Source organism: Megalops cyprinoides, chromosome 8 (assembly GCF_013368585.1).
Source record: "Megalops cyprinoides isolate fMegCyp1 chromosome 8, fMegCyp1.pri, whole genome shotgun sequence".
Classification (NCBI taxonomy): Eukaryota; Metazoa; Chordata; class Actinopteri; order Elopiformes; family Megalopidae; genus Megalops; species Megalops cyprinoides.
The window spans coordinates 39,230,232-39,244,960 of record NC_050590.1 but is presented as its reverse complement, the minus strand read 5'-3'; the positions used below and the strand labels follow the sequence as shown (position 1 = coordinate 39,244,960).

Below are 14,729 nucleotides of genomic sequence, written 5' to 3'. Positions count from 1 at the left end.
TGGTAACTGGTGCACAGATGTATGGGTCCAACTTTGTATAAGTTGCATTTCTAGTTTTCAATTAATGTCTCCTAATTCAAATCAGTGACATTCTACTGCATCCTCTCTGTGCCCTTCACGCTGTGGGAGGACTGTCACTTTTACACCCTCTCAAATTCAGATTTTCAAATGCGAAATTAGTATGACTGTTCAAAAGACCATTTTGCCAAAGCTATCTCTCTCTCACCCCCCAATTCATTTCAGTTCAATTCCATTCAGTTTAGTTCAGTTCAGTTCAAATGTGCTGTGCTGTGCTTTATTGACAGGACAAACAAACATGTTAGCAAAACATTAATGTAAACAATCCAATTACTGCTATACAAAGTCATAGTAGATATATATACATACAAGTTAAATTGTCTGTTAAATTAAAAAGTTCTGTTGAACATTAAATTGAAAGTAAGAAACTATAATTTAACAGTAAATCATACATTAATTCATTATAGATGATTTTTATGAGTGGCCAGTTTATATGCAGGATGGAAACTGACTCATTTAAAAATAAGTAAATAAGTAATGTTTTCTATATGTTATTTATCTATAGATTTATTTATGTATATTTAGTTCTGTATTTCCACATTTCTGCATTGATTTATGTATTTCTGCATTTCTACATTTATTTCTACATTTCTATATTTATTTATATCTGTATTTCTCTGTCCAACCATGTTAATGAGGTGGGCCATCCTAACATGATTTTAGCAAAGCATTGGTCAAGTGCGTAGGTGTATGCATAGCAGACAGAAGCAATTAACATGCTGATCAACTCTGATCCGCATCTGCTTTTGGGTTGCTACTGGACGTGGTGGACTGCACTGAACTTTAAGTTACTTTTGTCCATGTCTCTCAGACGTAATCACCGGTAGTACTACTAAAACTAGGCAGCAGCTCTTTAACTAGGTAAATTACCAAATAGTGTCTGGTGGTCCAATCACATCGCTCCGCAAAACCACTATCCAGATCTATCTCCGCTGTTGTCCCCTGATGGTGCAATGAACTTCCACACTTCATCTGTTCTGCCGGGTCCCTCTCTGTCTTCAAGAAACATCTGAAGACACAGCTCTTCCATTCTCACTTGAGCACCTAAAACACTACCACCTAAAGGAATTTCTCATGTCTCAAACGGTTTTCTATTAAAGTATTTAAAAAAAGAAAATGTAATCTAATGGTTTAATGCACTTGTTATCTCTACCAGCTAGCTTGTACCTTGTCTAGCCAACCATTGCAACCTGGTCATGCAGCGCTTTTAATATTGTTGAATATGTTGAATATGTTGAATATGGTTTTTGCTTATGTTGTACACTGCCTCACATGTAAGTTGATTTGGGTAAAAGCATCTGCCAAATGAATAAATGTAAACGTAAACATAAATAAGTACTGTATGTGCTCGATGATGGGTGCTTGTGTGCAGCGAGTTAGCCAGGTAGTCAGTATGTCGGCAGCCCAGATTAGAGGAAAAGCCATTTTTTTAAAATTCAGTAATAACACAATCTGTCAGCTGCTATAGATATTCACCTTTAAGAAATCCAATTAAGAAACCAAGATTCTAGTTGTTTTTAATACAGTGTTAAATGATTTTGTTTAAATTTTATATTTGTTACCCAGGTTTTACACTGTTGTGATGAGGATTATTTTAGAATGTCCATGAATGTCTGATAGAGAAAATGGTAAAATTGCAGCTCCCTGCCAGCCTCCAGCCCTACCAGCTACATCTGAAAAATACCGAGTACTGTAAGATGGTGACATAATAACTAACATTATTAGTTATTAGTCATTATTATGTTTGTGATTATGCACTTCATTTTCTAGTTTGTGGTTAAATGTTAAAATGGTTGTTTTACAAAGAGAATATATGTTAGCCATAAATAGCTTAATAAATTAGCCAAAATTTTGCCGTTGTTTGAGATTGTGCAGTTCGGTTACTGGTTATCTTGCTTGCAAGATAGATCTGTTATTATGTAGGTGCAAGCCAGCTAAAATCTCCTGGGTTTGATGGCTGACAAGCTCGCACATACGGTTTTATCTGACATTGGGGACATCTATATAAATGTTACAAGAAAAAATGCTGTAATTTCCTACAATGTCCAGACCCAGATAATTCACGTTTTTTTGTAAACCTTAACAGTTAATTACAAAGTCATACAATGTCATCAGGGAACATTAGCAAGTTGACTTTAGCTAGGCATGCTAGTTCACTAATGTGTGTTTTTTGCCACCACTTTTGATTGTTGAGTAACTGTCTGCAGCTGAGCTTCATGGACCAGAAAGATGAAAAAACAGCATGCAAGTTCTGACCAATATATATTAAAAATTAAAATCTCACTAGCATAAGTGAATGAGGGACATGTAGCCAGCTTTGATTGTTTTCCTGTTGTTGTTGTATTAATTTAGCTGTTTAAATGTGAGTCTAGATCTTAGTTTACAAGTCTGGTAATAGAAAATTATGTAGGACTACTAACTCATGGGTTAAAGATCCGGCGTGCAGAAATTTTAGATCAGGCAGTGAATTATTACTAGCGTATATGGGCTCTGATATTACCAGAACGGAACTTAAGTTTGTTAAAAACAACCACTGACGTGGTGTTTTTTCGGATGAGTTTTAACCAATGGTAGCCTGTTTAGGCGACGTACTGGCACGAGAGCACTGTTCTTATCCAATCTGCAACTAGTTTCAACTTCCTGTGAGGCGGTGCCAGGAAGTATTTGCGGGGACTGTATCAGTTGATTACTGCACAACAGGCTAGCATGCATTGAAATAGAAGAAGCATGCAAGCAAAACGTGTGAAGGTTGGCGCAGACACAAGCACAGTAGAACGGGGGGTGAAAAATAAATGGCGATAGGCTCGGTTAGATGAAAACGGTAATGACGGACAAACGTTCGGCGTATGTTGTCACAAATTAAACGAGCCCAGGAGCTGCTTTGCACTGTGTGTTCGAAAAAAGTACAGTATGTGACAAGCGGCAAAAGATATTGTCTCGGTATGATACAGATCCCTCATCTGCTGTTCGGGCTCTTATACGTCAACTTTGCCAGGATCTTAGTTGAGCTTAGTTGACCTGTGCAAAACATCACAGGACAGAACTGCACTCTCCAAACTTAGTGTGTCGAATACACAAGTCAGCTACCTATCCACTCACGACATTGTCACATTAGGCAATGTTTAGCGCACAAGCTGTCAAAACAGATGTACTGAACATTGACGAGTTCACAAACCGCAACACGGACAGAATTTTCAAAGTCTTGGACCGACTCTATGATGATGACTTGGACAAAGTTGTAACACAGCATCTAGCTACTCAACCAACTTTTATTGAAGCTGCACTTTTCATTTTTAATAGCATTTAAGAAAAAAGGAAGCACTTTTAATGTGAGCACAGCAATACAAAATTGTATTAATGTATTTTTTTTGTTTTACGATTTTAAATTAAAGCTGTTGTGGTAACGCTAAATGTACATGCGTCCCATTTTGTTCCCCTAAAAAAAACATTTCAATGACTGCATCGTGTCCAGCCATGTCATTAGCTAGCCAGCTAAAGATCAGTTCTTTATGTGAAGCTTGAAAAGGTAAGCTACTTGTAAAGCTTGCTTTTTGCAGTCTCTGTGGCTAGCATATTTCACCCCAACCATGGTCATCTCAACAACTTCCTAAATCTTCCTTTAAGATTTCCACATGAAATAGGACATAGTGCCTGGGTGCATGGGTTGTCCACTTCCTTCCCTAACAAATGCAAGTCTCTAGTGGTTGTCTGCAGAATGTGAGCCATAGCTACTTGTCACTCCAATGCAAGTCAAGAGTAATTGAGTATACTCTTAAGTCTACAATAAATGGTGTACTATAGTGGTATTTAAGGCAGAAATATGTAAATAAATGAATGCAGAAATTTGGAAATAAATTATTTAATTAGTTCATTTACTTTTAAACAATACATTACATTCAGTCATTTAACAGACGCTCTTACCCAGAGTGACTTCCAAATAAGTGCATCACTATGCTAAGGGTAGTTATCGAGAAGTATTACAAGTCAGTAAAGTGCTAAACTAGTGTAGAGTGCTTTTTTATGAAAAAAATAGGGATAGATAGAGAGAAAGGTATGCTATAGATACAGCTTGAAGAGCTTTCTCTTGAAGGCACCCAGGCAGTCTGTTGCATGAATCTCAGCAGGAAGCTCATTCCACCAATGTGGAGCAAGTACTGAAAAAGACGGGTCGGAGAGATGCTGTCCTTGTATTTCAGGACACAGAGGTGACCCAAGGTAGCAGAGCACAGCGCTCTTACTGGCTTGTAGGCCTTGATCATCTCCTGTATGTATTAGGGGGCTGATCCATTAAGTCCCTTGAAGGTTAGTAATAACATCTTGAACTTGATCCTTGCTGTAACCAGTAGCCAGTGAAGGGACTCAGAGAAGTGTCACATGGGCCTGCTTGGGGCGGTTGAACGTCAGTCGCGCTGCTGCATTCTGGATAAGTTGCAGTGGTCTGGTGGTGTATGCTGGGAGGCCAGCAAGCAGCGAGTTGCAGTATTCCAGAAGTGACAGGATAAGAGCCTGGATCACAACTTCAGCTGTGTATTTGCAGAGGTATGGTCTGATCTTCCAAATGTTGAATAAAAGGAATCTGCATATCCTGGTTGTGGCTGCAATATGCTTCTTGAAAGACAGATTGCTGTCCAAGGTTACCCCTAGGTTTTTGGCAGCTGTGGTTGCCATTACTTTTGCATTGTCACCGCAAATTGAGAGGTTTGTCGGAGGAGACATATCTGCTGAGACATAGACTATGTCAGTCGTGTCAATGTTCAGTTTGAGCTGTTGCTTGTTCATCCAACCCAAGATATCAGTGAGACATGCAGATATTTGATATTAACCAGATTGGTTAGGGTCAGATAAATTGTTAATAGTGCTTAAGTGGGAGCTTTGTTTAAACATAGCATGTTCTAGAGCCCTAGAAAGGTATGGGAGTAGGGAGACCAGCCTATAGTTATTGACTAGAGAAGGGTTCAGAGTGAGTTTTTTAATTAGTGGGTGGACCCTTGCCTGCTTGAAGGACTCGGGGACAATGCCAGAGGTTAGTGATGAGTTAATTACATGAGAGAGGTATGGTGGGTGCAATTCCTTAGAGGAGCTGTGTTGGTATTGGGTCTAAAGCACTAGTGGTTGGTTTATGAGCTGAAATCAGATTGAGGATGTCAGATTCAGGAAGAGGTGTGGATTCAGAAAATAGGCTAGAGTTTGGGGGTGATTTTAGGAGAGACTGTTGCTCTGGAAAATTGTTGAAGTGAGAGTAGTGACAGGTGGGGGTTGAGGAGGGGAGGAGAGAGAGGAGAAGGTTTGGAAGAGCTTACCTTGGTCATTGGCTGTATTAAACTTTTCTTGGAAGTATTTGAACTTGGCTGAGGCTGTAGCAGCAGTGAAGTCCACCAGGAGAGCTCTGTAGGCTGAGAGGTCGCTCTTTTGTCTGCTTTTCCTCCATTTCCTCTCTGCAGCTCTCAGGGTGGATCTGGACTCGCGCAGCACATCAGTCAGCCATGGAGCAGGAATGGAACTGCAGGGGGTAAGGACACAGGGAACAGGGCATCAAGAGAGATGAGAGGACAGGGTGTTAGTAGCTGAGGTAGTTGTTAATTGGGAAAACTGAGAGATCAGGGAGAGATGAGCAGGCTTTAGCAGAGAAAGTAGAAGGTAGAAGCTTATGGAGGTTACGGCATAGGGGGACTTTTATTAGGGGGTGGTTAGCTTGTGATTGGGGTTGTAGAAGAGCAGTAAAAGACAGGAAAAAGTTTTCTGAGACATGCAGGGGAGAGACATTCATACTATGTACTGGAGTATTTGTAGTAAAAACAAGATCAAGATGATTACCTGCTTTGTGTGTGGGGGTGATGGCACCAGTGAGAAATCAAATGATGTCAGAAGTGAAGTCAGGTCCTCTGCTTTGTGGGCTGTCCAGCAGGATGTTGGAGTTGCCATGTAGAATTGCTTGTACTTCACTTCTTTGCAGGACACTTAGGAGTATGTCTGTCTCTTCAAGGAATGCTCCAAGTGGTCCTGGCGATCTGTACACCACAGTGATGTACAGGTCAGAGGGGAGAGAGATGGACACTGCATGGAACTCGAACAAACAAGGCAGCTTTCGCCTTCCATACTTAGATGTTAAGTATTCCTACCTACCTAATAGGGAGTTATTCCCCCTTTTGCCCTCAAAACAGCCAGAATTCATTGTGGCGTGGAATCAACAAGACATTGAATGTGCAGGACACGGATTCTGGTCCACGTTGACCCCAGTGCTTCCCATAGCAGTTGCAACTTGGCTGGTGGTGGATGTGTCTACAACAAATAGCTTGTTCCATTTCATCCCACAGATGTTCAAATGGATTGACATCTGGTGACTGAAGTACGCTGAATTCACTGTCATGTGCCCGGAATCATTCCTGGTTTCTGCCTTGTGGCATGGAGCATTATCCTGCTGAAAAAGCCCATTCATAGATGGATACACTGCTGCCATGAAGGGATGCATCTTATTGGCAATGATGTTCAGATATTTTGTGGCACTCAAATGTACTCATATCAAGGTAACCAGTGTATGCCAGGAAAACACTCTCCACATCATTATACCTCCACCACCAGCCTGCATTGTTAACATCTAGCAGGATGGATCCATGGACTAACGCAGGTTTCACCATTCTCCCACCAGCATGAAACTGCAGGAACTGGGATTCTTCAGACCAGGCGATGTTTTCTCAATCCTCCACTGTCCAGTGTTTGTGTTCCTCAGCTGATTACAACCGCAGACTTTTATTTTCCACTGTCAAGAGTAGAACTTTGTTAGGTTGACAGCTGCTATGCCCCATCTGTAACAAGGTACAACAAGTTGTGCATTCTGACATTCCTCTTTCAGCTCAACTGTTGTACTCAGCTGACAGTTTACTGACTGTATCCCATCTGTTACCCTGCACAAGTCATGTCAGCCTCGATTGCCCTCTTTCATCAATGGTCTGTTTCTGACCACAGGACCTCTGTTGGCTGGATGTTTTTGGGTGGTGGACCATTCTTAATATACCCGTGACACTCTCATGCATATAAACCGCAGCAGGACTGCTGTTTCTGATATACTCATACTGGTGCATCTGGCTGTCACTACCATACTGCTTTCATAGACACTTAAATTTTGTCTTGCCCATTCACCTTCTCAATTGAACTCAGACACACAATATGTGCCTGCCCACATGCTTGAAATAGTATAGTGTGAATGTGATGCTGTCATTGATTGAGCTGTCTCTTTCATGGAAAAGGCAGGTGTACCTATTAAAGTGGCCACTCAGTGGGTATATGTATATTACAATGTTACAATTTTATCATTCAGTATTACTGTAGCAGGGAGTATTCAACCCCTCCCCCCCTCTCATGCTCTCAGGGGGCCAGGGCAGAAAAGAGAGATGTGGAGGAGCCTCCAGCCCCCCCTCTGAATCTGGGAGACCCCGGGAGTGGCTACCTGACAGAGGCCAACCTCCTGGCCATCTCTCTGCAGATTGGGCATGATTGGCGCTCGATTGGCATCAACCTGGGCATGAGCTACCAAGAACTGGACCGCATGCAGTACAAACACAGGTATTAACACAGGTACAAACACAGCAATAAGCACAAGTACTGCTGGCACTGGGAGTCATGCCACACTCACTGAGGCCAAAGGCCAGATTCCAGAATCAGACAGAAGCAGACACAAACAGGTTATGTGCACACTCAAGATGCTGTCAAGAACACATATATATGTATATATATATATATATATATATATACACACACAGACACCAATACTCTTTGCTTCCTGCAGTTAAATGAGAGGGGCAGATGGAAGCAGGAAGGTGGAGCAGGAAGGAGAGAGATAAAGGAAGTATTGGGAAAGAAACAGAGCAGGAAGGAGAGAGATACAAGAAGCAATGGGAGGGAAATAGAAAGAAGGAAAGAAATAAAGGAGGTAATGGGAGGGAGATAGAACAGCAAAGAGAGATAAAAGTAATGGGACGGAAATGGAGCAGGAAGGAGTGGTGTTTCAGGGAACTTGGAGAATAATGCAATTGAGACAGGAAGATGAAGGCGATTGCAAGGTGACAGGAACAGAGAGAAGGAGGAGTGGAGAATTGTTTTGGTTTAATCACATCTGTGAGTCATCGCTGAGCCATCTGGGACACTGCAGGAGATTAAAGTACAATGACGCCACACGTATGCTCACATGAACCACACTCACATACACACACAGCACACTCTCATACAGACATGCACTACACTAATTCAAACACCACACACACACCCTACAATGACAAAAATACATTTGCACACTCATAAACACATGAACACATGAATTGCTTCTGATTCACAGACATACACATACACTCCAACTACTGCACACTACCTTTGAATTCATGTTCAGCACACTGATATTTGCAAAATCATATCCCTGACCCCACCATCATCTCTCTTCCAATCAGAGATGACCTGGGGGCCTTGGTGCTTGAGATGCTCTTTCATTGGGCAAGGCAGCGTGGGGAGGCAGGGCCGGGAGCAGTGCCAGAACTTGTGGAGGCCATGATGGAGAGTGGGAGGAGGGATCTGGCAGAAGAGATCAGGGATATTGTGCGTCTGGGGACGAGGAAGTACAAAGAGTCCCTAAAGAGAGTGGGACTGGACCTGGATGTATCCTCTGCCTCTACCTAGACAGATGACCTGTCCCATCGCTGCCCCACAGGGGTAGAGACTTCAACTGCAATACACATCCCTATGTGTCCAAGATAGTCTTCTATCAGATAAGGGTGGTCTCCTGACACAGTGACAGGAGCTGCTCTGATTTCTTTAGAGGCTCTACTACACTGGATTCTTTGTGTACATGCCTAGTCAGGACAGGCTATTGAACAGGATTTTGGCAGAACATCATATGAATGTGTTTGCTGCTGTAGTACAGCTGTATTCAGTTAACATTCCACATTCATCTCCTCCTGAAAGAGTACAACTTGCAGTCCTTCAAGACCCTTACCCACACCAATAGCAGGACTACAGACTACTCACACACAGGCATGTAGCAGAGTAAACTGACCAGGAAGTGCTGCATAGTCATGCAAAGCACCAAAACTGGGAGCTGGGATGCTAAAGTGCTGTATGAGGGGATTGGACCAATCAAAGGCTCCTCTGAGCACAGGGATACTGGAAATGTGTATGTATAATAAAAGTGATGTCTTCATTTATTTAATATTTTAGTTAATACTGTATAGATTGTAGTATTATTTTGTACAAGTCATTTAGATACTGTCATTTAGATACTGTGGTCTTTTTTAAATTGTACAGTTGTAACCTATTGGTAACAAACTGAAAGGAGGTAAAAATAAATATCTTAAGGAAAAGAGAATAAACAGAAAATATGTTTTAAGTAAATGTATTAAAATATGTATATTTTTACAACATTCAATAGACAACGCATATAAATGTACTTCATCTCTCACTGGGATGCAAAGACAGGTTAAAAGACATTTTGTAAGTGCAGCACTCATTTTTTGAGCATAATTCAATACTGACATCATATAAATATGAATTGCCTCAGTAAAATATCCAGCTGTATAAATGGATAGCATTGTAAGTCACTCCGGGTAAGAGTGTCTGCTAAATGCCAATAATGTAAATATATGTACTTTTATTTTTCATACAGGACTGGGCTTTGACACCCTGCCTTCAACCACAAAGAATGCCAACCATAATGGTGATATGTATTTAGCTATTCCCAAGTAAAATGGTTTTGCGCACAGGTGGAGGCTCAGAATGGATTATCAGTATAAAGGATTTTTTAAATTTTATTTTATTATAATATTTATATTTTTGCGGTTTCATATTATACCTAAATCTAAATCTCCCCTATCTTCGAAATAAGCAGGTGCCAGCCAGATTCATGTCGAAAATGTCTTTCTTCCAAGGTCAGTCTATGAATGACGCCCTGCTGAAAGCCGTTCTCCGCACATCTTTGTGTCTGCAATGGCACAGCTGTACCACCAGAGGACCTCTTCTCTATATTCCTTCCCCACAGGGTTCCTCATGCGTTCGCATACCTTCCCCCCCACCCCGCTCACTCCCTCGCCGGGACACGAACGCTAACACCGGCTGAGCAAAGTATTGTCAGTCTGTCAGTGCCTAGCTAACACCAAAAGAGGAAAAGGAGATATCTAGATCCGAGGCAGGATAAAATCAGACCGTCTCACCCAGCACTGAATTCAAGGTAATGTAGCTCCTTGCAAGTTAGCTGTCTAACTAAAGCATTTCTGTCATTCTCAGACAGCAGTCTAGCTAGTCAAACAGTAACGTTATAATCAACCTATTGTTATGTGAATGAGGCATTTCTGATCAAGTAGAGTTGTGTACTGAAATGAAATCGGGGTATTGATGCAATAATCAAAACAACGTTTGTACAGTGTGATATTTGTTGTGACCTGGCTAGCCATACCGTTATCTTTACACCATCCAGAGCGACGACGTCGACACCGATAAGGTTAGCTGTGTAGCTAACGTTAGCTCGAGATTCCCAGCAGAGACGGTGAGGAAATAAGGCTTGTTTGCCATTGTATCCCGTTATATCCAAACGATAATAAATAAATCATTTCGCGGTGAGGTTTCTAACTGTGACGAGGAAAGGCAGTCAGCTAACCTTACCTATGTATCACTGATCGCGTAACGTCAAAACGTTAAGTGACAAAAGCTTATTTTACCAAGCAGTTCGCTAGCTAGCTAGAGCTCTGGAAAATATTGGCGAACTAGCAAAATAGTGGGCATACGGCAATTTAGTCATACAGTTAGCAAGCTTGCTAGCACATCTAAAAAATCCGTTAGTTTTGTTGGTTCGTTTCATTGTAGCTGCTACGTGTAACTCTTCCAGCAGAAACTGTTATTCGTTTAGTAATTTTTATCGATTCTGTGGATGTTTTCAGGAATTTGCGAAAATAAGTGGAAGTTAATGTTGGCTATCTTTTATCCTCGGATTAAAAGGTCAGCAGGGGCGATGAGTCTGTACTGCAGATGGCCGGGGGCGTTGTACATTAGAGAGGTAATGAGGGGTACACATCGTCGTGCGTGCGTGCGTAGTGGAGGGAGAGAGCGTGGCAGGTAAATTTTTACAAAAATGAAAAAGATACGTTGTCCAAAACTGAGTTGTGCGTGCGTGTACTTGCGACACAGTGCAACCGTGTGCACGGCCGGATACGAAGAGGAGAGAGGAAGGCAGAGATTCTGCAACGAAAATAATTAAACGGCACTAGCCGTTGCAGCTGCGGCTGTGGCCAGTGTGGCTTACTTAGGTGAAGCGCGCACATCTTTTTTGACCTGTTGACCTGCATCGTAGATAGCTAGGGATTGTGAATTGTTTGACATTGACTTTACTGGCAATACATATTCCAGTGCATCTACAGCTGCATTTAAACAACATCCATAACCCAACCAACACCCTCACCTGCTCTTTCAGTTTTCATGTAGCAAGGATGATAGTGACCACATTAATTTTGTGCTGTTATACAAGTACATAACTGTGTTTGTGTGGTAATGTGAGTGTATCTCAGGCAAGGACAGGCTGGTGTAAGTAGTGCATTTAATGGGGTCATGCTGAAAGCAATAAATGAGCTTTGATAGTAGTGAGTATATAGATTACATACTGTATGTTTAAACAGTTGGATTCCACTTGCTCATATAAATAGCCAGCTTTTAAAATAGGTTTAAGTGTGAAGAAGATGTGAAATTTCAGTTATCATTATCATTCAATTATCGTTTTAAATCATCATTTTCATTATTATTATTCAAGTCTCTGGATGCTGGCATCTGTTAAACAAGTAGAAACATAACATGGTAGAACAGACCATAGAATCATATGTTTGGATCCTGTATGAAAAAATATACCAGACAAGTATGAAGTAGGTCTGTAAGAAAATGTTAATTTTGGTGTCTAAATAAATTGTGTGGATGGTGTTATTCCAGTTCATTTGGCTGGTGCTCTGAATATTTCAGGCTCCTCTCTGTTATTCTTCTCAGGAGAATGTTCTTATCTTTTGCAGAAATTAAAATGGTCTGTTTTACATTTAAAATCAAGATGTGTTCCCTGCACCAATTGACTAGACTGTCTCACTGTGACCAATAATAGGTTATACCTGAGATGCCATGAAGACCTAAAACCGTATTGGGTCTGATTGCAGTTCAGGGTTTCCTTTCATTCCTTTTGTTGCAGTGTATCATCTTTAGCTGCACTGTCTTGTTTTGTGTAACATTCTGTAAACTGAAATCCTGGACGTGAAGTAAGCATATTGTTTCAAAATTCATTTGATACGTTCTGATGGGGGTGCCGAAAGATGCTGTCCTGCCGTCTAGTTGTGTAGATCTATAGGGCTCACCTCCTGCCAGTTTCCACAGGGAATGATCACAGTAGAGATGACTTTAAATATGGAGACAGTTTTGCTGCACTTGGAATTTTTGTTAAATTGTTGTTCTGTAGGAAAACATGTCACTTCTATTTCAGTGATGTTGTATATCCTTTGTAATGAAAAATGTACTGTGGATAAATTTTAATCCTGCTGTATTTGATCATTGTACTCTGACAGCAAATAAGTTGCTTGTTGTTTATATGATGTAATTTAATGAATCATTAGCTGTGAAGACCTCCCTATCTGAACACCTGCTTTCAAGATTTCTACATTGTGTTAATGGTCGTTTTTTCTCCACTGCTTACAATGCAGTAATCAATAATGTTCTGCTCCTGTTCTTTCTAATATTGTCCTGTGTGGGTAAATATTTTAGGTATTACCATAACATTTACTGATAGTTACAACTAGTTAAAACTGATGTTTTGGAGTGACTGCATGAATGGGGACTGCATTAGTTTGCTTTAGGTGTCAGTGTATTTCTAGTTTCCAAATGAATACACCTTGGCAAATGCAATACCATCATCAGGCCTGGGGTTGTGTATGTACATCTGAAACAATGCAATGAATGCCATCTGTCTTACACACAGGGTGTACTCACACTAGGCAATCTGTACCATGCCCGAGCACGTTTGACCCCCAAACTCCAGTTCGTTTGACTAGTGTGATTGCTCCGTACCGTGCCCGGGCCCGCTTGAAGAGGTGGGCTCGGTCACGGTTCAGTTGGACTCGGGCACGGTACGCATCAGTGTAATCGCTAACCGTGCCCGAACACAGAACTCGAACATGACGTTAATGATTAGACTGCCCCCATTTAACAAATATATCCGTTGTAGTGTAGCAGAGCTGAAGTGATTAGCTTGTGTGAGTCCTGCGTAAAGCCATAGGCAGCGGGTAGCAGGTAGCCAAGCGGTTGCAGCGGCTACGTCACTCCCCCGAGACCTGGTTAAGTAGCGTTGTTGCTGGGCAATTTGCCTTTAGCTCAACTGGCAACGATGCTGGCTGTAAGGGGCTGGCAGCGAGCAGTGAGACCCTCGGTTCGAATCTCGTTCGCTTGCCGACCCCCGTTAACATCAATACACAACGCAGTGTACATACAACCCGTTACAATAGCAAGTTATCTGGATATCTGTTAGTTACACACCCAGTCATAATAAATTCGTTTACACCGTCATTTGATTAGCCAGCTTCCTTAAATATAACAAGCTGGCTACATCAAAAATTCGATTGGTTAGTTCTGTAGATCTATACCTAAAAACAACTCTCTGGATCCCCACATTAGCTTGATTACTAGCAAGCGAAATAAAACTAACCATACTTTACGTGGCGATGTAGGCATTGCTGTTGTCAGAGGCTTAGTCAAAGTATCACAAAGGAAGCAGCCAACCTGTTTAAGTAGCTGTTCTTCAACAATCGTTCAGATAGGTAGCCTGTTAGCTAACTAGCTATGTTTGTCAAATCTATCGCTACATAGCTAACATTAGCTCCCCAGCCAGTTAGCATCGATTATGCAACGCAGAGATTTTACGTTAATCGTGCTGCATGTATAAGAAGATTCTTATGGAGGCAGCTGACATTGAGGGAGGAATTTGGAGCTGCTTTACTCGCAGACTACAATTCACGTTCATCAATAAGGTGAGAACCAGACCCGTTATTAACCCAAATATTCTCGAATGAATTGAAAAGTGTATTATCCAAGCAGCAATAGAAGATTCTTGTTGTTGTAATGATGACAGTAGTGCACACACAAGTAGTAACCCTAACTGGTTAACATTAGCTAACATTATTGTGAATAGGCTACTGTAGTCTGACACAAAATATTAGTCTGTCCCTTAGCATAATGACTGGAACGTCAGCTACCTCTGTAAAAATCTTCTTATACATGCAGCACGATTAACTTAAAATCTCTGCGTTTCACAATCAATAAATCTATAAGGAATGTGTGAGGGCCGTGTGTCACTCCAAATAAGCCACAAAGTAAGTACAATCACGAACTCCATTGTGCTGTGCGAGAGAACTTTTCTTCAACACAAAAAGTTGCATCGTGATGACGTAAGCGGGCTCGGGCTCGGAACGTTAAGCACAATATGAGCGTAGGCCAGCGGGGGAGTGGGGAAGGGGGACAGTCGTGCTCGGGCGCGGTACAAGGCAACTGGGCCTAGTGTGAGTACGCCCTAAAGGAGAGGTTTCTTTTCCTGTCCTGTCTGAGGGCAGTTATATTACCTAGGTAATTTCTTTTGTATGCAAGAGTTGCCATTTTGCGAT

General features: G+C 41.5%; 2 protein-coding genes across 5 annotated transcripts in view; both read left to right on the top strand.

The window, feature by feature from the left end:
- pidd1 (p53-induced death domain protein 1) overlaps positions 1–9,420 on the top strand; it is a 45,795-nt gene extending 36,375 nt beyond the window's left edge. For 2 of the 3 annotated variants that reach the window (XM_036534743.1, XM_036534744.1), the window contains exons 15-16: positions 5,520–5,587; positions 6,062–7,438. In XM_036534743.1, coding sequence (XP_036390636.1) covers positions 5,520–5,587; positions 6,062–6,419 — 426 coding nt within the window. In that variant the 3' untranslated portion in view covers positions 6,420–7,438. The other variant, XM_036534745.1, reaches the window with a different exon arrangement.
- A 329-nt stretch (positions 9,421–9,749) lies between these two features.
- The window catches only part of LOC118781729 (mitochondrial glutamate carrier 1-like), a 92,124-nt gene continuing 87,144 nt past the window's right edge, over positions 9,750–14,729 (top strand). For both annotated transcript variants that reach the window (XM_036534747.1, XM_036534746.1), the window contains exon 1: positions 9,750–10,285. The gene's annotated coding sequence lies outside the window, so the exon portion shown is untranslated. The remainder of the gene's footprint in view (positions 10,286–14,729) is intronic.